The sequence below is a fragment of the Myotis myotis genome, unplaced genomic scaffold, assembly GCF_014108235.1.
Source record: "Myotis myotis isolate mMyoMyo1 unplaced genomic scaffold, mMyoMyo1.p scaffold_m19_p_5, whole genome shotgun sequence".
Classification (NCBI taxonomy): Eukaryota; Metazoa; Chordata; class Mammalia; order Chiroptera; family Vespertilionidae; genus Myotis; species Myotis myotis.
The window spans coordinates 108,918,808-108,941,396 of record NW_023416357.1 but is presented as its reverse complement, the minus strand read 5'-3'; the positions used below and the strand labels follow the sequence as shown (position 1 = coordinate 108,941,396).

General features: G+C 50.3%; 1 protein-coding gene across 1 annotated transcript in view; it reads left to right on the top strand.

The window, feature by feature from the left end:
* Positions 1–22,589, top strand: part of VWA3A (von Willebrand factor A domain containing 3A) — a 69,019-nt gene that overhangs the window by 9,278 nt on the left and 37,152 nt on the right. Inside the window, exons 3-6 of the mRNA XM_036311076.1 lie at positions 16,776–16,897; positions 16,979–17,053; positions 18,438–18,492; positions 20,486–20,584. Coding sequence (XP_036166969.1) covers positions 16,776–16,897; positions 16,979–17,053; positions 18,438–18,492; positions 20,486–20,584 — 351 coding nt within the window. The remainder of the gene's footprint in view (positions 1–16,775; positions 16,898–16,978; positions 17,054–18,437; positions 18,493–20,485; positions 20,585–22,589) is intronic.

Here is a 22,589-nt window from a genome sequence, read left to right as displayed (position 1 = left end):
CACAGCTGCATAGTATTTCATTGTATAAATGTCCCACAGCTTTTTTATCCACTCATCTACTGATGGGCACTTGGGCTGTTTCCAATTCTTAGCTATTATAAATAACACTGCTATGAAATAGGGGTGCATATATTCCTTCTGATTGGTGTTTTGGGATTTTTAGGATACATTCCCAGAAGTGGGATCACTGGGTCAAACAGAAGTTCCATATTTAAATTTTTGAGGAAACTCCATACCGTTTTCCATGGAGTGGCTGCACCAATCTGCATTCCCACCAGCAGTGTACTATGGTTCCCTTTTCTCCACATCCTTACCAGCACTTGTTGTTTGTTGATTTTTTGATGATAGCCATTCTGACAGGTGTGAGGTGATATCTCATTGTGGTTTTAATTTGCATTTCTCTGATGGTTAGTGACTTTGAGCATATTTTCACATGTCTCTTGACCATTTGTATGTCCTCTTTGGAGAAATGTCTATTCAGGTCTTCTGTCCACTTTTTAATTGGATTGTTTGTCTTCCTTTTGTTGAGTTGTATGAGTGCTTTATATATTTTGGATATTAACAACTTATCAGATGTATCATTGGCAAATATGTTCTCTCATACAGTGGGTTCCCTTTTCATTTTGATGTGGTTTCTTTTGCTGTGCAGAAGCTTTTTATTTTGATGTAGTCCCATTTATTTTCTCCTTAGTTTCCTTTGCCCTAGGACAGTGGTCAGCAAACTCATTAGTCAACAGAGCCAAATATCAACAGTACAATGATTGAAATTTCTTTTGAGAGCCAAATATTTTAAACTTAAACTGTATAGGTAGGTACATTGTTATTAACTTAATTAGGGTACTCCTAAGGCTTTGGAAGAGCCACACTCAAGGGGCCAAAGAGCCGCATGTGGCTCACGAGCTGCAGTTTGCCAACCACGGGGCTAGGAGATGTATCTGTAAGCACAGTGTTATGAGAGATGTCTAAGATTTTACTGCCTATGTTCTCCTCTGTGATGTTTATGGTTTCATGCCTTACATTTAAGTGTTTTATTCATCTTGAGTTTGTTATTATATACTAGAGGCCCTGTGCACAAAATTTGTGCACGCTGGGGGGGGGGTGAGGTGGGGGAGACCGAGCTCCCTTCAGCCCAGACTGCACCCTCTCCAATCCGGGGCCCCTCAGGGGATGTCCGACTGCCGGTTTAGGCCCAATCGGGCCTTAACCAGCAGTTGGACATCTGGCTCACAATCCTGAACCACTGGCTCCTAATCGCTCACCTGCTTGCCTGCCTGGTCACCCCTTACTGCCCCCCCTGCTGGCCTGATTGCCCCCAACTGCCCCCCCTGCTGGCCTGATTGCCCCCAACTGTCCCCCTCTGCCAGCCTGATTGCCCCCAACTGCCCCCCATGCTGGCCTGGTCTCCCCTCATGGCCCCCCTGCCAGCCTGGTCACCCCACATAGCCTGCTTGTTCAGTTGTTTGGTTGTCCCTCACTAACACCCCTGCTGACTTGGTCGCCCAACGCAGCCTACTGTTTAGTCCTTTGTCGTCACTCACTAACCCCCCTGCTGGCCTGGTCGTAGACAGCCATCTTGTGAGGGCACGAGGGTTAATTTGCATATTACCTCTTTATTATATAGGATGGTATTAGTTGGTGGGCTAGTTTCATCTTTTTGCATCTGTTTGTCCTGTTTTCCCAGCACCATTTGTTGAAGAGATTGTCTTTACTCCATTGTATGTTCTTCTCTCCTTTGTCAAATATTAATTGATCGTAATGGTGTGGATCAATTTCTGTGGCCTCTCTGATCCATTGGTCTATATGCATGTTCTTGTACCAGTACCAGGCTGTTTTTGTTATAATGGCTTTCTGTGTGTGTGTGTGTGTGTGTGTGTGTGTGTGTGTGTGTAACACGCTATACATTTTATTAAAATTAGAAATTGTTAATATTTATTAAAGAATTACTGCAACAGGAAAATATTTAAAATACATAAAAACATACAATGGCATTTTGGTTAATCTTGTTTTAGAGTTCTGTGCCTACTTTCATTATAAAAACACATTTTGTATAAAAATTTGCATACTGTTCTAAATTCTATTTTTACTTTACTTTCCCTATAGTAAAGAATATATGATATATATATATATATTTCTTTTCCTTTTTTAAAATTAAATCTTTATTGTTCAGATTATTATAGTTGTTCCTCTTTTTTCCCCTCACAGCTCCTCTCCACCAGGTTCCAACCTCACCCTCTGCCCTTACCACCCCCCGGCCCCACTGTCCTCATCCATAGGTGTACGATTTTTGTCCAGTCTCTTCCCACACCCCCCCCCCACACACCCCTTTCCCCCTGAGAATTGTCAGTCCACTCCCTTTCTATGCCCCTGGTTCTATTATATTCACCAGTTAATTCTGTTCATCCGATTATTTATTCACTTGATTTTCAGATTCACTTGTTGATAGATATGTATTTGTTGTCACTTTGTTGTTCATAATTTTTATCTTTACTTTTTTCTTCTTCCTTCTCCTCTTAAAGAACACCTTTCAGCATTTCATATAATGCTGGCTTGGTGGTGGTGAACTCCTTTAGCTTTTTCTCATCTGTGAAGCTCTTTATCTGACCTTCAATTCTGAATGATAGCTTTTCTGGGTAAAGTAATCTTGGTTGTAGGTTCTTGCTTTTCATCACTTTGAATATTTCTTGCCACTCCCTTCTGGCCTTCATAGTTTCTGTTGAGAAATCTGCTGACAATCTTATGGGTACTCCCTTGTAGGTAGGTAACTGTTTTTCTCTTGCTGCTTTTAAGATTCTCTCTTTGTCTTTTGCTCTTAGCATTTTAATTATGATGTGTCTTGGTGTGGTCCTCTTTGGATTCCTTTTGTTTGGGGTTCTCTGTGCTTCCTGGACTTGTAAGTCTTATAATGGCTTTTTAGTATAGTTTGATATCTGGTATTGTGATCCCTTTTACTTCGTTCTTCTTTCTCAAGATTGCTTCAGCTATTTGCAGTCTTTTATGGTTTCATATAAGTTTTTGGAGTATTTGTTCTAGCCCTGTGAAGTATGCCATTGGTATTTTAATAGGGATTGCGTTGAATCTATAGATTGCTTTGGGTAGTATAGACATTTTAATGATATTAATTATTCCAATCCATGAACATGGTATACGCTTCCACTTGTTTGTATCTTCCTCTATTTCTTTTTTTTAATGCCCTATCATTTTCCAAGTACCCGTCTTTTACCTCCTTGGTTAAGTTTGTTACTAGGTATCTTATTTTTTGTTGTTGTTGTTGTTGCAATAGTAAATGGGATTGCTTTTTTAGTTTCTCTTTCTGAGAGTTCATTATTGATTGGTGTATAAAAAAGCCATCAATTTCTGGATATTAATTTTGTATCTGGTTACCTTGCCGAATTTATTTTTTAAGTCTGGTAGTTTCCTGGTGGAGTCTTTTGTTTTGGGTGTCATGTAATTTATTTATACACACACACACACACACACACACACACACACACACACACACTAGAGGCCTGTTGCACGAAGAGATTCATGCAATAGGCCTTCCTTTCCCCTGGCTGCTGGCACTGGTTTGCCTCTGGCACCCAGGGCCCAGGCCTTCGCTCTGGCCGAGTTCTGGCCAGAGCCAGCCCTGGAAACATCAGGCCTCGCTGCTCTGCCGACCCCGGAGTCATGAGGCCTCGCTGCTCTGCCGGCCCGGGGCCGTGAGGCCTTGCTGCTCCACCGGCTCCAGAAACATCAGGCCTCACTCCACCACTTGGAGCCTACGTATGCAAATTAACCGCCATCTTTGTTGGTGGTTAATTTGAATATTGTGCTGATTAGCCAATGGGAGGTATAGCGAAGGTATGGTCAATTACCATGTTTGTCTATTATTAGATAGGATATGTATTAGAGGCCCAGTGCACCAGATTCATGTACTCCGGTGGAGGGGGGGGGGCGTCCCTCAGCCCAGCCTGTGCCCTCTCGCAGTCCAGGAGCCCTCAGGGGATGTCTGACTGACAGCTTAAGCTGTCAGTCAGACATCCTTAGTGCTGCCACGGAGGTGGAGGTGGGAGAGGCTCCCACCACCACCGCTGCACTTGCCAGCCATGAGCCCGGCTTCTGGTTGAGTGGCGCTACCTCTGTGGGAGTGTAGTGACCACCAGGGGGCAGCTCCTGCATTGAGTGTTTGCCCCCTTATGGTCAGTGCACGTCATAGTGACTGGTCATTCTGTCGTTTGGTCAATTTGCATATTAGCCTTTTATTATATAGGATTTTTTTTTATTTCAGAGAGGAAGGAAGAGGGAGAGAGAGGTAGAAACATTAATGATCAGAGAGAATCACTGACCAGCCACCTTCCACATGTCCCCCATTGGGGATTGAGCCCACAATTTGGGTATGCACCCTTGGCCAGAATCAAACCTGAGACCCTTCAGTCTGCAAGCCAATGTTCCATCCACTGAGCCAAATTGGTGAATAATGACAATTTCACTTCCTCCTTTCTAATTTGGATGCCCTTTATCCCTTCTTTTTTTCTGATTGCTGTGGCTAGGACTTTCAATACTATGTTGAATAAGAGTGGTGTAAGTGGACATCATTGTCTCGTTCCTGTTTTTAGGGAAATGGCTTTATGTGTTTGGTGTGTTTTTTTTAAATATATTTTTATTGATTTCAGAGAGGAAGAGAGAGATAGAAACATCAATGATGAGAGAGAATCACCGATCAGCTGCCTCCTGAATGGCCCCTACTGGGGATCAAGCCCACAACCTGGGCATGTGCCCTTGACCAGACTTGAACCCAGGACCTTCAGTCTGCAGGCTGACACTCTATCCACTGAGCCAAACCAGCCAAGGTAGGGGAAATGGTTCTAGTTTTTGCCCATTGAGTATGATGTTTGCTGTAGGTTTGTCATATATGTCATTTATTATGTTGAGGTATGATCCCTCTAGTGACTAGTCTCAGTTTGCTGAGAGTTTTTATCAAAAAGGGTGCTGGATTTTGTCAAATGCTTTTTGTACATCTATTAATATGATCATGTGGTTTTAATCTTTTAATTTATGTGATGTATTACAATTATCTATTTACAAACATTGTACCAGCCTTGCATCCCTAGAATAAAGCCCACTTGGTCATGGTGTATGATCTTTTTAATATATTGCTGCATCTGATTTGCTAATATGTTGTTGAGGATTTTAATATCCATGTTCATCAGGAATATTGGCCTGTAATTTTCTTTCTTTGTAGTGTCTTGTTCTAGTTTTGTGTTAGGTTAATGCTGTCCTCATGAAAAGAAGTTGGAAGTGTTTCTTCCTCTTGGATTTTTTGGAATAATTTGATAAGTATAGGTATTGGTTCTTCTTTGAATGTTTGGTAAAACCCCTGTGAAGCCATCCGGACCAGGGCTTTTGTTTGCTGGGTTGTTGTTTTTCATTAGTGCTTCAACTTCATCAGTAGTTATAGGCCTAGTCAGGTTTTCTGATTCTTACTGATTCTGTTTAGGAAGATTGTTTTTCTAGGAATTTGTCCTTTTTATCCACATTGTCCAGCTTGTTGGCATATACAGGCAGTCCTCAGGTTACATCGGACTCGACGTATGTCATTTCGTGGTTATGTCACCATCTCCCATCTACACTAATAAAAGACAAACATGCAAATTGACCGTACCTTTGCTACACCTTAAGCCACACCCACCAGCCAATCAGAGCGACTATATGCAAATTAACCCAACCAAGATGGTGGCCAGAAGCCACGGAGCTGGAGCAAGCAGGAGGCTTGGTTTCCCCAATGATGGAAGAAGCCAAGCTTCCCGGCCACTGCTGCCTCCTCTCAAGGCAACAAAGTTTCAATTATAGAAGGTAAATAAACCCCAGATACCTGCTTCCAGTCGCCATGGCCACGGAGCTGGAGTGAATGAAAAAAAAACAAAAAAAAGAAAGGCTGGGAGCTTCGGTCACCGGGGGACTTGGCCAGTCTGAAAACGGCCCTCAGCCCCTCATCCAGGCTGGCCAAACCCCCATGGGGTGAGGGTCCCCACTGGGGGGCTTGACCAGCCTGCAGACAGCCATCAGCCCTTCACCCAGGCTGGCCAGGTACCTCAGCGGGACTCCCACCCTGATCCAGGACACCCTTCAGGGCAAACCAGTCAGCCCCCACCCATGCACCAGGCCTCTATTCTATATAATAAAAGGGTAATATGCAAATTGACCCTAACAGCAGAACGACTGGGAATGACTGGTCACTATGACACACACTGACCACCAGGGGCAGATGCTCAATGCAGGAGCTTCCCCCTGGTGGTCAGTGCGCTCCCACAGGGGGAGCTCTGCTCAGCCATAAGTCAGGCTGATGGCTGCCAGCACAGTGGTGGTGGCGGGAGCCTCTCCCGCCTCCTCAGCAGCGCTAAGGATGTCCGACTGCAGCTTAGGTCTGCTCCCTGCTGGCAAGTGGACATCCCCCGAGGGCTGCTGGGCTACCAGAGGGATGTCTGACTGCCAGCTTGGGCCCGATGCCCCAGGGAGTGGGCCTAAGCCAGAGGTAGACATCCTCCAAGGGGTCCCAGACTGCAAGAGGGCATAGGCCCAGCTGAGGGGATCCCCCCCCCCCCGAGTGCACAAATTTTTGTGCACCGGGCCTCTAGTTTATTTATAAAAGATAAAAGTTCCATCATTTTGATATATGTGCTTTATGTTTTTTATTATTTATTTACCACAAGTAAAAGTCAAGAATTGTTATCTTTCTTTTAATTTTTTTCACTGTTTCACTTCATTACTGCTTCATGTGTATGTGCTTTATGTGAGAGACGTAGGTGCCTATGTAGGTGGGTTCTGATTTACAGTGAAAATCACGTTGCATCGCACCGTAGGAACTGATCTCCGACGTAACCCAAGGACCTACTGTAGTTATTCATAGTATTTTCTTATTATCCTTTGTGTTCCTGTGGTGTCAGTTGTTATTTCTCTGCTTTCGTTTCTGATTTTATTTATTTGGGTCCTCTCTCTTTGTTTCTTGAGAGTCTGGCTAATAGTTCATCAATCTTGTTTATAGTTTCAAAGATCAGCTCTAGGTTTCATTGGTTTTCTAAAATTTTTATTATTTTTTAAATATATTTTTTGTTGATTTCAAAGAGGGAGAGGGAGAGATAGATAGAAACATCAATGATGAGAGAGAATCATTGATTGGTTACTTCCTGTCAATCAATTTATTTCACTCTAATCTTTATTATTTTCTTCCTTCTACTTACTCTGGGCTTTTCTTGCTGTTCTCTTTCTAATTCTTTAAGTTGTAGGGTTGGATAAGTTATTTTTAGAGCTGGGCCTGTAGTGCTATGAACTTCCCTCTCAGGACTGCTTTAGTTGTGTCCCAGAGATTTTGGGTTGTTGTGTGTTCATTTTAATTGTTTCCAGGAAGTTTTTAAAATTTCTTTCTTGATCTCATTGGTAACTCATTCATTGTTTAATAACATGCTATTTAGCCTCAATGTGTTTGAATGTTTTTAGGGGTTTTTAATTGTAGTTGATTTTTAATTTTATTCCACTCTGATCTGAGAAGATGCTTGGTATGATTTCAATCTTCTTGAAGTTGTTTTGTGTCCTAACGTGTGGTGTATCTTTGAGAATGACCCATGTGCACTTGAGAAGAATGTATACCCTGCAGCTTTGGGGTGAGATGTTCTATAAATGTCAACTAAATCCATCTGATCCAGGGTGTCATTTAAAGACACTTTTTCCTTCTTAATTTTTTTGTCTGGAAGATCTATCCAGTGAAGTCAGCAGGGGTGTTAAAGTCCTCTACTACAACTGTATTGCTGTTGATCTCTCTCTTAAACTCCTCCAGAAGTTTTAAAATATATTTTGTATTGGGTGCATATATGTTTACTAGGGTTATATCCTCTTATTGGATCGATCCCTTTAGTAGTATGTAGTGATCTTTGTTGTCTCTTGTGATGGCCTTCATTATGAAGTCTATTTTGTCAGATATGAGTATTGCTACTCCAGCTTTCTTATCCTTTCCATTGGCATGAAAATTTTTTTTCCATCCATTCCCTCTCATCCTGTGTGAGTCTTTTGTTCTGATGTGGGTCTCTTGTACATATCATATAATTGGGTCATGTTTTGTATCCATTCAGCTACCCTGTGTCTTTTGATTGAAGCATTTAATCCGTTTACATTTAAGGTTATTATTGATAGGTACTTATTTATTGCCATTTTAATTCTGTATGCCTATGTTTCTCTCTCTTTCTTCTTCTCATTACACCAGTCCATTTAGCATTTCTTGAAGTGCTGGTTTGGTGGTGATAAACTCTTTTAGACTTCTTAGTCTGGAAGCTCTTTATTTCACCATCTATTTTGAATGATAGCCTTGCTGGATATAGTAACACTAGAGGCCCGTTGCACAAATTCGTGCATTGGTGGGGTCCAGTTGGCCCACACCGATGGGGGCCAATCAAGAGCAGGGCCAGCCGGGTGAGGGACCACGGTTGTTCTGGTCATTCTAGTTGTTCTGCCATTCAGTTGCTGGGCTTTTATTATTTAGAATTAATCAGCTCAGCCATAACAAAATATCATAAATTTCTGTGGCTTAAACAACAGAAATGTATTTTTCTCACAGTTCTGGAGCCTGGAATTTGGGGTCAGGTTACCAGCATAGCATCGTCCCATACACCAGAAAGTGGTGGATCGATTGCCAGTCAGGGCACATGCCCAGGTTGCAGATATAATACCCATCCCAGTGAGTGCAGGAAACAACGGAACAATGTTTCTCTCTCTCCCTTCTTCTCTCTGAGACCAATTAAAATGAATGATAAACAATAATGTTCTATAGGTATGGTTTAACAGGAAAGACATTAGTGATTTACGAAGTGAAAAACTCGTTGTAACACATACATACAGCATGACCCCATTTTTTAAAAAAATATTTATTGATTTCAGAGGAAGGGAGAGGGAGAGATAGATAGAAACATCAATGATGAGAATCATTGATCAGCTTCCTCCTGCACACCCCTACTGAGGATCAAGCCCGAAACCTGACCGGGAATCATATTGTGACCTTCTGGTTCATAGATGGATGCTCAACCACTGAGCCCCACCAGCCGGGCCCCACTTTTATCAATACCAGGCTCATGAGGTACATTGGCAAGATCTCACTCCTAGACGAAAGTCTGAAATTGGCCAAACACCTTTGCAGCTAGGTTTCTGGGTATGAATTCGTCTCTGCCAATTGGATGCGCTTGCACAATATTTTGAAGGCAGAAGTGGGGCAGAGGCATCTTCCCGCAGTTTGCTGCTGTGACCATGTTTGCAGACACGTGGAGGTTTTCTGCAGCGAATCCAGGCTGTGCACAGTAAGCTGTGGCAGAGACAGTGCCCAGTGACCTGTTTTGTGGGCGCTGGAAGGCACTTGCGGGGGCAGCCGTTTCCTGATCCCCGGGTCACAGCTGTGCCAGAGTGTCCTAGAAGTCAGTGTGGCTGAGGGAGCAGCTCCTCCCGCTGGGCAGGGAGTCTTTCCTGGGGGCCCAGCCTAATAACAGTCCTCCAGCTTTCCGACGATTTCCCAAGCACCAGTTCCCTGTGCTGAATTCCTTCCTGCCTAAAATGGCAAAGATCTAAAAACATTTTGGATCCTCTACTGTCAACGAAAACAATGCTGCACAGGGTCAGGTCTGAGAAGTGGGTGAGGTGTTGCAGAAGGCTCCCTTGAGTCTCAGCTTCCTCTTCTGTAGAACGGAGACCAAAGATTATCTGCTCATAGTTACTGAAGACCCTTGCAGCTGTGTTTCCCAAAGATGGCCACATTTCCCATCCCTCCTGTGGCCTTGCCACTTTCCGCCACATCCTCCCTCTTGAAGCAGAGCTGACCTCTGGTGCACTGGTAGCCAGTACACTGGTTGCCTGCAGAATTCTAAGGCCAAGGCCGAAAAGGCGAGGGCTGCAGCCCCATCCACTCCCCCAGGGTTTCCAGCTCTGCCCAACCCCCGATGCTGCTCCGGCTCTGGCTGGTGCTGGGCCTTGCCCTCCTGGCTTGCTTCCCCTCACGCCATGGCCCACCTGCTGGTGCTGCTGGGCCCAGCAGGTGGGGTAAGAGCCCAGGTCGGGCCTCGGGCCTCGGGCCTCCGGCTCCTTTATGCCTGTGTCCCGTGGCCCCTATTCCTGCCGCTGCTCCAGCTGGGACCGGATGCCCTGGTGCTGTGCGTAGCCGCAGGCACTGCTGTGGCCACCAGGAAAGCCTCCCATCCCATCCCCGACTCTGGTGCCCTGATCCCAGGTCCACTTCCGCCAAAGGAGAGTTTTGCTTGTGCAGTTGCCAGAGACCGAGCACCTCCAAGGTCCCTGGACCCCACATTTCTGCCAGCCAAGGCGATTGGCCGGCTGGCCCTGCCGTGATGGAGGTGTTGGGGGCGATCCAGCCTGGATCAGGCTGGTTGGCTGCCATAGTGTGTGTCATAGCCACTGGTCGTTCTGGTTGCCCTGGTCGTTCCGCTGTAAGGGTCCCTGGGTTTTTATATACAGGCAGTCCTCGGGTTACGTCGGACTCCACGTACGTTGTTTCATGGTTACGTCGCCATTTCCCACTTACAGTATTTATAAAAAAAAAAAAGTTCTGTCATTTCAATGTATGTATATATGTGCTTTATGTTTGTTATTACTTAGTTACCAAAAGTAAAGGCCAGGAATTATCTTTAAAAAATTTTTTTTACTGTTTCATTTCATTACTGCTGTGTATGTGTTCATGTGAGTGACATAGGTGCTTATGTAGGTGGGTTCTGACTTATGGTGAAAATCGCATTATGTCTCACAGTAGGAATGGATCTCTGACGTAACCTAAGGATCTACTGTATATAGGTTGGTTTCAGATCCTTGTTTTCCATTGCCTTGAATACTCCATGCCATTCTCTTCTGGCCTGTGAAGTTTCTGATGAAAAATCAGGTGTCAGCCTTATGGGAGCTCCTTTGTAGGTAACAGTTTACTTTTCTCTTGCTGCCTTTAAGATTCTCTCTCTGTCTTTAATTTTTGACATTTTAATTATGATGTTTCTGAGTGTGGGCCTGTTTTCGGGTTTTTCTTGCTTGGGACTCTCTTTGCCTCTGAACTTTTATAACTTTTTCTTTCACAGGTTAGGGAAGTTTTTGGCCATTATTTCTTCAAAAATATTCTCAATTCCTTGCTCAACTTTCTTCTCCTTCTAGCACTACTGTTATGCAGGAATTGTTATGTTTCATGTTGTCCCACAGCTCCCTTAAGCTGTTCTGTTTTTAATATTTTTTTCATTTTGGTTATCTGATTGAGTGATTGTTTTTCTGCCCTGTCTTCTAATTCACTGATCCAGTCCTCAGCCTCCCCTAATCTGCTGAGTATTCCTTCCAATGTGTTTTTTGTTTGTTTATTTATTTTTTGTTAATCCTCACCCAAGGATATTTTTCCTTTTTTTTTTTTTTTTTTTTTTTTTTTTAGGGAGAATAGGAGAGGGATAGACAGAGAGAAACATTGCTGTGAGAGAATGAGAGAAGCACATCAATTGGTTGTCTCCTGCACAAGCCCCAACCAGGGCCCGGGCCAGGGAGGAGACTGTAACCATGGTATGTGACCTTGACCAGAACCAAACCCTGGACCCTTTGGTCTGTAGGCTGATGCTATATCCATGGAGCCAAACCGGCTAAGGCCAACCTGTTCTTTATTGGTGCTATGTCATTCTTTATTTTCAACTGTTCTTTTTTCATAGTTATTATATTTTTTCTTATTCTGTTAAGCATCTTTGCCATCATTATTCTGAACTCTGTGTCTGATAAATTTCTTATCTCTATTTTGTTTAGCTCTCCTTCTGGAGAATTCTCTTGTTATTTCATTTGGGGCTCATTTTTTTTTTATCTCCCCATTTTGGCTGCCTGTTTGTGTTTGTGTCTATGTATTAGGTAGATCTGCTACAACTCCCAATCTGTAGTGTAGGACAATGTCAGATGCTGTTTGTGACTGGCCCTTAGTACCCTGTTTGGAGCTATTAGTGATCCTCAACTTGTGTCTCCCTCTGCTTGGACTGGGTGACTTTGGAAAGGACTAAGATGTGCACCAACCAGGGTCTGCTTTGCCAGCCCCAGGCCCAGAAGGGGATCAGGCTAAGACTCAAAGCCTCCAGAGATCCACCGCTTCAAGCTGTCGACCACAAGGTGGGATAAGAGGTCTTCTAACAAGGTGGGGCAACTGCCTTCCCCCAGGCATAAACCGCCTGGGTAGCAAAGGTCTGCAGAGAAAAATAACCGCCGCAGCATGAGGGAATGACCCAGCACACAAAACTGTGATGGCTGCCCTCCAAGCTCCAACCCCTGAGCCCCCAACCCTGGACTCTCCTCATACAGTTCCAGCCCCCTCTAACCTCCCTCTTCCAGACCCAAGGTGAGTGGCTGCACACGAAATTTTGTGCATTGGCCCTTTAAGAGGGTGCCTGCATTTCCAGCCATCTCTGGCTGACAAACAGCAACCTTGCTGCTTCTCACAGCCACATGTCCTGTGGGCACCTTTCTCAGTTCTGGTGCTCTGGGCTGGGGCCCAGATTGGGGTTTAGACCCCAGAGTTCTCAGTGAGTAACCCCCACAGCTGAGATATCCCTCCAGACCTTCCGCTGCTGTCTGTGGGAACCCAGCCACCCCTTCTGCATCTCCACACTTCCTACCAGACTCTATGCAGTCTCCACTTTCAGTCCTTGGTTATCAGGGTTCTCTCCAGCTAGCCTTCAGATGATTTTTCAGGGTCTTTTTTTCTGTTTTAGTTGTATTTCCAGTTTGTCAGTGTAGCTTTCACTTACTCTGCCACCATTTTTAATCTAACCTTCAAGTATTAATAATACAAAATCAGTGTCCAAAACATGATGGATCATTTCAAATGCAAGTAAAATGGAAGGGAAATTGCTTCTGCTATGCTCAGTGTCCTGGGCCAGAGATGGATGAGTCCTGAAAGAGGAGAAGGGCGCCATCTAGTGTTCAGATGAGGAGAGTGGCAGTGCTTTCCTAAGTGGGAATAGGAGGAGGATTTTAGGCAGTGCTTAAGGGCAGGGCATTAATTAGCATAAAATCACATAATGAGAAAGTTATCTTTTCAGTCCCTTCTCTCTCAATTCTTAATGAGGTAGTCACAGTTTGGTGCTAGTTTAAAGACAATATATTGTGGTTACAGCATGGCTTGAGCTATTCTATTCCATTGGAATCCTTGCTTGGAAAGTGTTTGACACCTAATAAGTGCTATTTAAGTATTTGCTTTAATTACCAGTATTTTTCACACTTCTTTAACATTTTCTAATTTCCTCTTGAAACGGAGAGAAAGCAGGCCTCAGGCACAAAACTTAAGACACAATACTACCTTGCTGGAACATGTAGTAGCATTATACTGTCATTATCTTCCTTTTATGGTTACCTTTCCTGTTACTGAGAACTATTTTTGCAGAAGCACGTGTTCTGTACCATAGCCTCACCATGCCCATTTTAATGGTGAAGAAAGAGACTTGCTCAGCGTCGCAAAGCTAGCAAGTGGAGAACCCCATTGTTTGGGCAGCAAATTGATGCTATGAAACAGGTTGTCTTTGCCAGTAATGTATTTAACACAGGTTCATTGAGGGAATTATAACAGTTCCACAGGCCAATAGCAACAAGATAATATCTATATAAATAAAAGCCTAAGCCACCGTTTGACTGTTCGACTGGTAGCTATGATGCACACTGACCACCAGGGGGAAGATGTTCAATGCACAGGCATGGAAACATGGAACAGACTAATGAATCTCAGAGGGAAGGGGGGGTGGGAAAGGAAGAGATTAACCAAAAATCTTATATGCATACTAGAGGCCCGGTGCATGGATTTGTGCACCAGTGGGGTCCCTTGGCCTGGCCTGTGGGGATCGGGCCGAAACCAGCAGTCTGACATCCCCCGAGGGGTCCTGGATTGCAAGAGGGCACAGGCTTCTAGTCTCCTAATAAGCCAATAAAGAAATAACATACTTTGAATGAAGTTACAATTGTTTCAGGCAAGAGGAATGTAAGGGAAATAAAGTCCAAATTCAGCGGAGATGCACCCTCCGAGCTGAAGAGTGGGTTCTCGGAAGAGCTGCTGTCCTGCCGCCAGGGCAAAGGGAAAGTTTCCTGGTGTCAGAGCATGTTGCTGGGCAGTGATGGCACTGTGTTGGGGGCAAGATCACCTCCTTCTCGGGGCTGCTGCATGGTTTTACCCCTCCTGGTAAAGAGCCATCGCACCATGGCGGGAGCTAATGCCTGAGGTCTCTGGAGGGCTATGCAATGAGCAAAGAGTCCTCTTGCCCCGGCCGAACACTCTCGGTGCGTCCTCAGGAAGCCTTGTATTTCCAGGCTAAAGGCCCTCTCGCTGTAGCTGCTTCCCCACGTTTACCCGTAGGCCCAGCAGTGCCCACCATCAGCTGAGCTGCTGCTGACCAATGACAGCGTCCCGTCGCGCTCCCGAAATGAATGCTTCCCTCTTAGATCAAAACTTCCTCTGAGTCATAAGCAAGTGGACTTGAAATATTAAACAGTGCCATGCCCCTTTCTCCTCAGCCACCCTCTTCCTCTTCCCGTGCCCCCTGTCCTATGCAGTGCAGCTCAGTCAGCCACAGCAGGTCGCCTCCATCCCCGTCCACCACTCACCGCTGCAATGAGAGCCTGTGTATTCAAGCCCCGAGGGAACCACTTAGGGTTCAGGCAGGTGCCCAGGCGCAGGTGAAGCCATCTTTGAGTCTAGGCTGGGGTGCCAGTGGGTTAAATGGTGCTCAGGCCCATTCTGCAGTCATCAGCTGCTGGGGGTGGTTTCCCTCGGCGTGGGAAGATAGTATTTCGACTTAAGTTTTGTGTGTGAGGCCTGCTTTCTCTCTGTTTCAAAAGGAAATTAGCAAATGATGCCATTCTGTACCCTAAGAGAGTCGTGGCAACTCTGGTAACATTTAAGGTCAATCCATCACATGGACAGCAGTGATTGTGCCGGAAGCTCTTGCAAACCCCTGCCTGGCGCAGGCCTAGCACGCCTTCCCAGCCTTTTCTCGTCGTGCCGCCCTGTACTTTCTCCACTCCAACCACAGTGGGCACCTTTCCGTTCTTCAGACCCTCTGACCCCTCCCTTCATGCCCCTGACGGGAGGGTGTGCTCCAAGCTATGCACAGGGCTGGCTCTTCTTAGCCTCAAATCCTGACCCAGGCTAACGCGACCCCCCATCCCCACCCTAGTCATTTTCTATTACATTTCCCTGCTCCGTCTTCTTAATAGAACAGTTCCTTTCTGTTCACTGACTTCGTTTCTTCCTTACTGTCCATCCACACACACTAGGGCAGTGACGGCGAACCTTTTGAGCTCGGCGTGTCCGCATTTTGAAAAACCCTAACTTAACTCTGGTGCCGTGTCACATATAGAAATTTTCTGATATTTGCAACCAGAGTAAAACAAAGACTTATATTTTTGGTATTTATTTCATATATTTAAATGCCATTTAACGAAGAAAAATCAACCAAAAAAATGAGTTCGCGTGTCACCGCTGACACGCGTGTCGTAGGTTCGCCATCGCTGCTCGAGAATGTAAGCTCCAAGAAGGCGAGAACATTTCCATCTTGTTTTATCTATTACTAGAGGCCTGTTGCACAAAAAGATTCGTGCAACAGGCCTTCCCTTCCCCTGGCTGCTGGCACCGGTTTTCCTCCGGTACCGGGGACCCAGGCCTTCGCTCCGGCTGGAGCCGCCTTCAGTCTTGGCTCACCATTTCACGCCTACGTATGCAAATTAACTGCCATCTTTGTTGGTGGTTAATTTGCATATCTCACTGATTAGCCTATGGGAGACCTAGCTAAGGTATGGTCAATTGCCGTGTTTGTCTATTATTAGATAGGATTTTTTAAGTTCTCACCTGTGGATATTTTTCCATTGACTTTTAGAGAGAGTGGAAGAGAGAGGGAAAGAGAGAGAGAAATATCAATGTGAGAGAAACAAATGGATTGGCTGCCTCCTGCAGGCGCCCCACAGGGCCCAGCCGGGGAGGAGCCTGCAACTGAGGTGCACGCCCTTGACCCGGAGTCTAACGCGGGACCCTTTGGGCAGCAGGCCGATGCTCTATCCACTGAGCTACACCGGCTAGGGCTCCCTCTTGTTTTAGCACCTTGGTCGTTGTAGCTCTAGCGCCAGGAATGGTGCCTGGTTCGGAGTGGGGCTCACAGCACCCGGGGAAGGGAAGGGGCACCGCCTCTGGAAGGGGGGCAGTCCGGGCAGCTCAGCCTGGGGCGCTGGCGCCCAGAAAGCGGCACCAAAGCTGCCTGCCCACCGGAGGGCTTCCGCTCCACCGCCAGGCCCGCCGCCTGCTGAGCCTCGCGGTGGGGGTCCCAGGTGTCCCGGGTTACATTCTCGGGCTAGAGGGTTCCTCCCCTGCGGCTGTGGGCCCGGAGGGAGCCGCGGGCAGGTGGCGAGCCTGTGGGACTCTCTCGTTGGTCCTGAGCTGGAAACCGGACAAAAGGTGGGAACCTGGCGCCCTTGCCCAAGTCCAGGCCTTCCGCGCCAGCTGCTCAGGGGGCTGCGTGCCCTGGGGTCTGGCGGGGTGTCCCGCGCACCCCAAGGAGGCCTGGTGAGAGCGGCCCCTCGGGGTCCAGCCACGGGGAGGGGCGAGGAGAGGGAGGGGAGCGGCCCTGCCCGGCGCCCCCGTCCGCCCGCAGCGCCCCGCACGGACTGCTCCGAGGACGCGGCAGAGCTGGCCGCCGGATCCGTGCGGAGGAGCGAGCCCCGGGCCGCAGCCGGCCCGCCACCGGCTCGCTGTGCACTCCGCTTCCCTCCCGCAGAGGCTGCGGGGAGCCGAGGCCCAGCCTCCCGCGGGGGACGACGCGCGAGCCTGGCTGTCGGCGCACCGCGTGCAGCTGGAGAAGCTCAGCTTGGCCGACCCGGCCGGCCAGGCACCGGAGCTGTAAGTCTGCCGCCCGCCCGCCCGCCCGCCCCGCCGGGGGATGCTGCCCGGCCCGGGCCCTTCACCGCCTTTGCTCCGCAGGGAGGAGGCCGGCAGCGCCGCGAGCACGCCCGCCCCCGCCCCGGCCGCCCGCCGCTTGGAGTCGAAGCTCTCGGAGTGAGTGCCCCGCGCTCAGGACCTGCCCCTCCCCCCCCACCCCCACCCCCGCCACCCCCCATTTGCCCAGGGCGGCCTCTCTGGCACTTGGGGCCGGTCTCTTCCCGCTCTAGCCCGTTTCGTTTTTTCTCAAATAAGGAGGTTGGCCCGCCTCCGTTTCCTCAGCCTTCGAACATGGATGCTCCCTTTGGAGAGACACACAAAACCCAGCCTCATCTGCTGGTCGCGCTCAGGGGCACCTCGTGACCGAGGGCGGGGCTCAGCCTTTCCCAGATGCTGTCGCAGTGGCAGCCCCTCCAGGCCGGGCGCACAGACCGCGCCATCCGGCTCTGCGCCCCGTTCCCGTTGTCCCGAGGCTCCCCGCAAAGCGGGGATGATGATCCATCGCTCACACTCACTCACGCGCCCGTCCCCCCCACCCCCCCAGGGCTGCGTCCTTGGCTCTGTCCAGGCCCCGCGGCTTAGAAGTTCCTCTGAAGTTCACTAAAAGTCCGCTGCTACACGGCCAATTTGTCAGATTTATCAAACCAGTTGGACTACAACTTTCATAGCAATTTTTGAGTTGGAGGGTTGAAACAGGTTTTAAAGAACATGTTGGTTGGTTGGTTGGTTGGTTTTCATTGTAAACAGAGCATTTGACGTAATGTCCGAGCCCATTCAGTCCATTGGTCATTTGGTAAATTTCAAGGGATTGGCTTTCATTTCCAAGTTGACTTTTGGGAAATTGACTTGAATGGAGTCCCGGTATCATCTTCGTGTTGGAGGTGATGCGGGGCTGGAGCGGTTACCAAAGCTGCCAGGCCACTCCGCTAGGAGACTGCGGGGGATGGGGCGCCAGCAAGCACCTCACTGACAGCTCCCCACCTGGGCCCTGTACATGTTCGGGTCGGAAAACCACACTCCACCCACCGCCCCAGGGTCTCATGCCCAAAGCCTGCCTTGCCCTTCTCTGGACCCCTCCGATCCCACCAGCCTTCATGAGGGCAAATCAGTTAAAGTCCAGTGACGGAGCCTGTACGCGGAGCGTTGGTGACCTGCTGGTCCCCCAACAGCCATCGGGGTGGTTTGCTGCGTGTTGGACGCTAAGTGTGCGCAGTAGCCAGGCAGGTGCTGCTGGTGGCCAGGGAGCCTTTCTGCTCGTCCCCAGGGCCCCAGGGCCCGGAGTCTCTCGGAGAGGAGGGTGTGAGAGGCAGGAGTGCTTCCTGCCTCCACAGGCCTGCCTCCGTCCCTCTCATACCCCCACTCTCTCCGCTGCATCTTGCCTCTAGTCCCCACCCCTTAGACACATGGCAAAGCCATCCACCCACACTCTCCTTCCAGGGAGGTGGCTGTGGCTGGTGACAGGGCTGACCTCGGGTGACGACTCTTTCTGGTGTTTTGACAGAATGATTGGGCTCTATCAGCAGAGAATCCAGTGGCTCTCGGAAAACAGCAGAAAGGTAACACGGTGGGGTTCATGCCTGGCCCCTCTCACCATCCCCTCTGCAGGGCAGAGCCCTCTCAAGTGCCCATCATAGACTTCCGACCGGAGTGTCTTCAGCTACAGAAGAAATGCCTGCCCCTCACAAACTGAACACCACGCAGCTGTGTCCAGGCTCAAACCACGCGCCCCTGTGTCTCCTCGGTGGTTTTATTCTCAGGGAAGCTGTTCCCCGGTCTGGGGAGACGCTCACCAGCTAGAGTGGCGTGCTGGGCCAGGGCAGACCAATCCTATGCCCAGGGCTGAGATACCCACCTGGGCCCTGTGCATGCTCGGGGTCCCTGAAAACCACACACCACCCACCGCCCCAGGGTCTCATGCCCAAAGCCTGCCTTGCCCTTCTCTGGGCCCCAGATCCCACCAGCCTTCATGAGGGCAAATCAGTTAAAGTCCAGTTGAGCATCGGACTGGAACTAGCGCTCATTCCTGGGGAAAACCAGGGCATGGGGAAGCAAAGGGAGGCGGGTGTGACCCACGGACTGAGTGCTGTCTCCCAGGCAGGGGTGGGGGTGGCTGAGTGCTGTCTCCCAGGCGGTGGGGGCGGGGGGGGGGGGGGGGGCGGGGTTCTTGGCCTCAACCGTCTGGTCCTGTGCGCCTCCAGCGGGCGCTCCGCTCCGGTCGCCTTGGGCACTTTCTGGAGGAGAGGGGTTGTCAGGATGGGCAGGGCGGTGGCAGAGAAGCTGCTCGTGTCCCCAGGGCGCAGACCTGTTCTCCCACAGGAAGGTCCGCGCCCTGCAGAGCCAGGCTGGCTCCCGGGTGCAGACCCAGAGGAGGGGGAGCCTGGGTGGCATTGCAGGCGGCGGTGCTCCCCAGCCCCGAGGGCGAGTCCTGGGCTGAGAGGAGAGCCCGCTGGCGGGAGAAAGCAGGAGAGCACGGGTCCGAGGGCCGGGGCTGCTTCTGCTCCCACTGGTTCCTGACGCTCCTCTGCTACTTGCGGCCCCAGGACGCCGAGGACTCGGTCTGACCGTTGGCTTTGGCCAGAGCGAGATCGCTGTCGCCTCGGACACGTGGCTGTGGCGGAGAGTGGGGGCGGAGGAGTGGGGGAGAGGGGCGGAGGCTGAAGAGTTGGGGGGAGAGCCTGGAGGGGCTGAGGAGTAGGGGGGAGAGCCTGGGGGCTGAGGAGTAGAGGGGAGAGCCTGGGGGGTGAGGAGTAGAGGGGAGAGCCTGGGGGGTGAGGAGTGGGGGGGGAGCCTGGGGGGTGAGGAGTAGAGGGGAGAGCCTGGGGGGTGAGGAGGGGGGGGAGCCTGGGGGATGAGGAGTAGAGGGGAGAGCCTAGGGGGTGAGGAGTGGGGAGGGAGCCTGGGGGGGGGTTGAGGAGTGGGGGCGGGGGAGCCTGGGGGTGCTGAGGAGCACAGGCCGCATTTGGGCAGGAAGGCGGGGAGGAGGCAGCAGGAGCCGGTGTCCTGGGGGCTGCGCCCCCCCCCCCGGGGAGGCAATCAGAGCCGCACCGGAGGCAGAAGACCCCCGTCTTCAGAGGCGGTCTTGGCTGCAGGTCCTTGAACCAGGACAGAGGCAGCGCTGGGCCCCGGCCGGCGGGTGGCAGGGCTCGGGGAGGAGGGCGCTGAACGCCTCCGGGTGGTGTCTGTGGGCTCAGGGAGCCGAGGGCACGTGGAGGGCAGGGGCGTCACGGGTCCTGCAGCAGCGGGAGCGGGGCAGGGGGCGAGGCCGGGAGCAGGAGGGACCGCGCACGGGAAGCCTGCTCTGCGCTCCACGCGTGGCCAGGGGGCGGGGCGGGGCCACGGGCTCAGAGCACACGGCCCAGGACGGAGCCAGAGGGGAGAGGGCGGCCGGAGGGGTGACCTGGGAGCTTGCGCACCCGGGCGCCTGGGAGCCGGCGCAGGGCAGGTGGCAGCCCGGGAGGCGGGGAGGGTCCTGGGAGCCGCCCGCCCGCGGGGCCCCGGCTGCAGAGCGCCCCCCACCCCCTCCCGCTCACCCCGCGCGCTTTGTTTTAGGCATTCGGCCTCATCAAGGGGGCCCGCGTCGGCCTCCTCATCGACGCGTCCGCCCTGGGCGGGGGCCCCCGGGGAGAAGCCTTCCAGCGCGACCTCACGGTGAGTCGGGGCGCAGGCCCGTAACGCGCCCTCGCCCCTGCCCCTGCGGGCGCCGGGCTTTGTTTCTCGCAAAAGCAGGTGATTTGTTTCCCCAAGAGCAGCTCTCACCTCGCTGGCACACAGTTCAGGAGCCCCGCTCTGAGCGGGTGAGCTCCTAGCTTCTCCCCAGAGCAGCCCCGCTCCTGCCTCTCTCCCCAACCTGGTCCCTGCGAGCCCAGCCCGCTCAGGCGCCCAGCCTGCCCTGCGCTCTCCGGCGCCCCCATAACTGAGGCTGAGCGCTCTACATGGAGCAGACCTCAGCCCCCATCGCTCTCGGGCTCTGTGCTGCATTACTAATCCGCCTGCGCCTTGGTTATCTCATCTGTAAAATGGGGGTGACCACAGTGGCCTCACAGGGCTGCCAGGGGAAGACAGGGCTTCATTCAAGCTCCATGCTTGGTATAAAGTCTGGCATAGAAAAGACTTTCCTCTCTGAAATCAATAAAAAATATATATTTTCTTAAAGACCAGACCTCTGAGGTCTCTGTAAAGCAACCTGTGGAGGGAAAGGAGCGGCTTTCTGCGGGGACCTGAGCAGCAAGAGCCAGTTCAAAGACCAGAGTCCAGCATGGGCCAGCCACCCAGGCCTGTGCTGGTCTCCGGGGTGCAGGCTGGCCTCCAGCGTCCTCAGGGCTGTGTCCAAAGACCTGGTCTATAGCAGCCAGCACAGGCTTGTGTTGGTGGCAGAGGTGAAATTCCCAGCTCAGGGGAGAGGGAGGAGACATTTGACTCTTGGAAGTTCACCAACTACAGCTTAACATCAACCAAACAGGCTGGCGTTGTGCCTGTTGCTCCATCTCCAACTCACACGCTTGGAGGGAAATTACTGCCCCCAGTCTCCCTTCTCCCTCTCGAGGCCACAGTGAAGGGTTCAACCACAGCGCACACTGAGACCAGTAGCCAAGACACACACAGCCCACCACACTTCTGACCAGGTGGGCAGCAGCCCAAGGCAGGCATTCCAGGGACGCAGGAACGGGAAGATAAGGTTTAGTGGTAATGTAACGGACTATCAGCGGGTCCAGGCTGTTGTCACTACTCGAGCCAATGAAGCAGAGACAGGGTTCAATCATATGAGCGTTTATTCCAATCCTGCAGCAGGGAGAGCAGCAGGTCAGCCACAGAAATCTGCTCTGCATCCACCATAAGCCGGCTGCTTATACTGGGTAGAAGGACAAGGATTACATGGGGAAGGAGGCAAAGGGTATGCCATGTGGGCGGTTTGCAGGTAGGCAGAGGGCTGGGCCTTCAAAGGGCTGGCGCTCTAGTTTCTGCAGCAAAGTTGTTCTTCTTCCCCTGGTGACAGGCAGCTCCAGATGGGATGGGCTGCATCTCCAGGTCAGCTCCCAGGTCCTGAGTGCGGCTGCCAGCCAGGGTAGAATGTGCCTTCTGTAATCAGAACAAAACAATCACGGTTAACAGAGCAGGATTAATATTTCTTCCAGTTCTAGCTGGTTCCTCACATTCTGTTGCTGCCCCTGTCATTTCCCCACTGCTGTTTCCATCATCTCATGTCTATGAGATTAGTTTTAGATGAAAAATCTCATCCTGCTGGACTGCATTTGCTCCTGCCTTAGCAGTTTGTGGGGAAGGAATACAGCAAATGCAGGATCTCAAAAGAGGAAGACATTGAATACAGCAGCAGGCTGTCAGACTACAAAAAACAAACAGGAGAAAACTAAAAAGAATTCCTGTGACCCAGACAGGCTGGGTAGCCAGGAAATTAGGTTGGCTAATCAGTTCCCAAAAACCCTTCTTGTTGTTTACCTTGGAGATGGTTTCCCTAATTTGTTGAAGGTTGTTTTCTATTAATTGAGAATTGTCAGAAAGATTAAAACAGCACATTCCTTTACATCCCGATCCTCTAGCACTGCCTCCCTGGCCTGGCCCAGCTCTCGATTCAGCCACGCACAGCCCTGGAGTGGCATTCAGGGCTTTACCTGCCACAAGCCAGCCAGGCCACTTC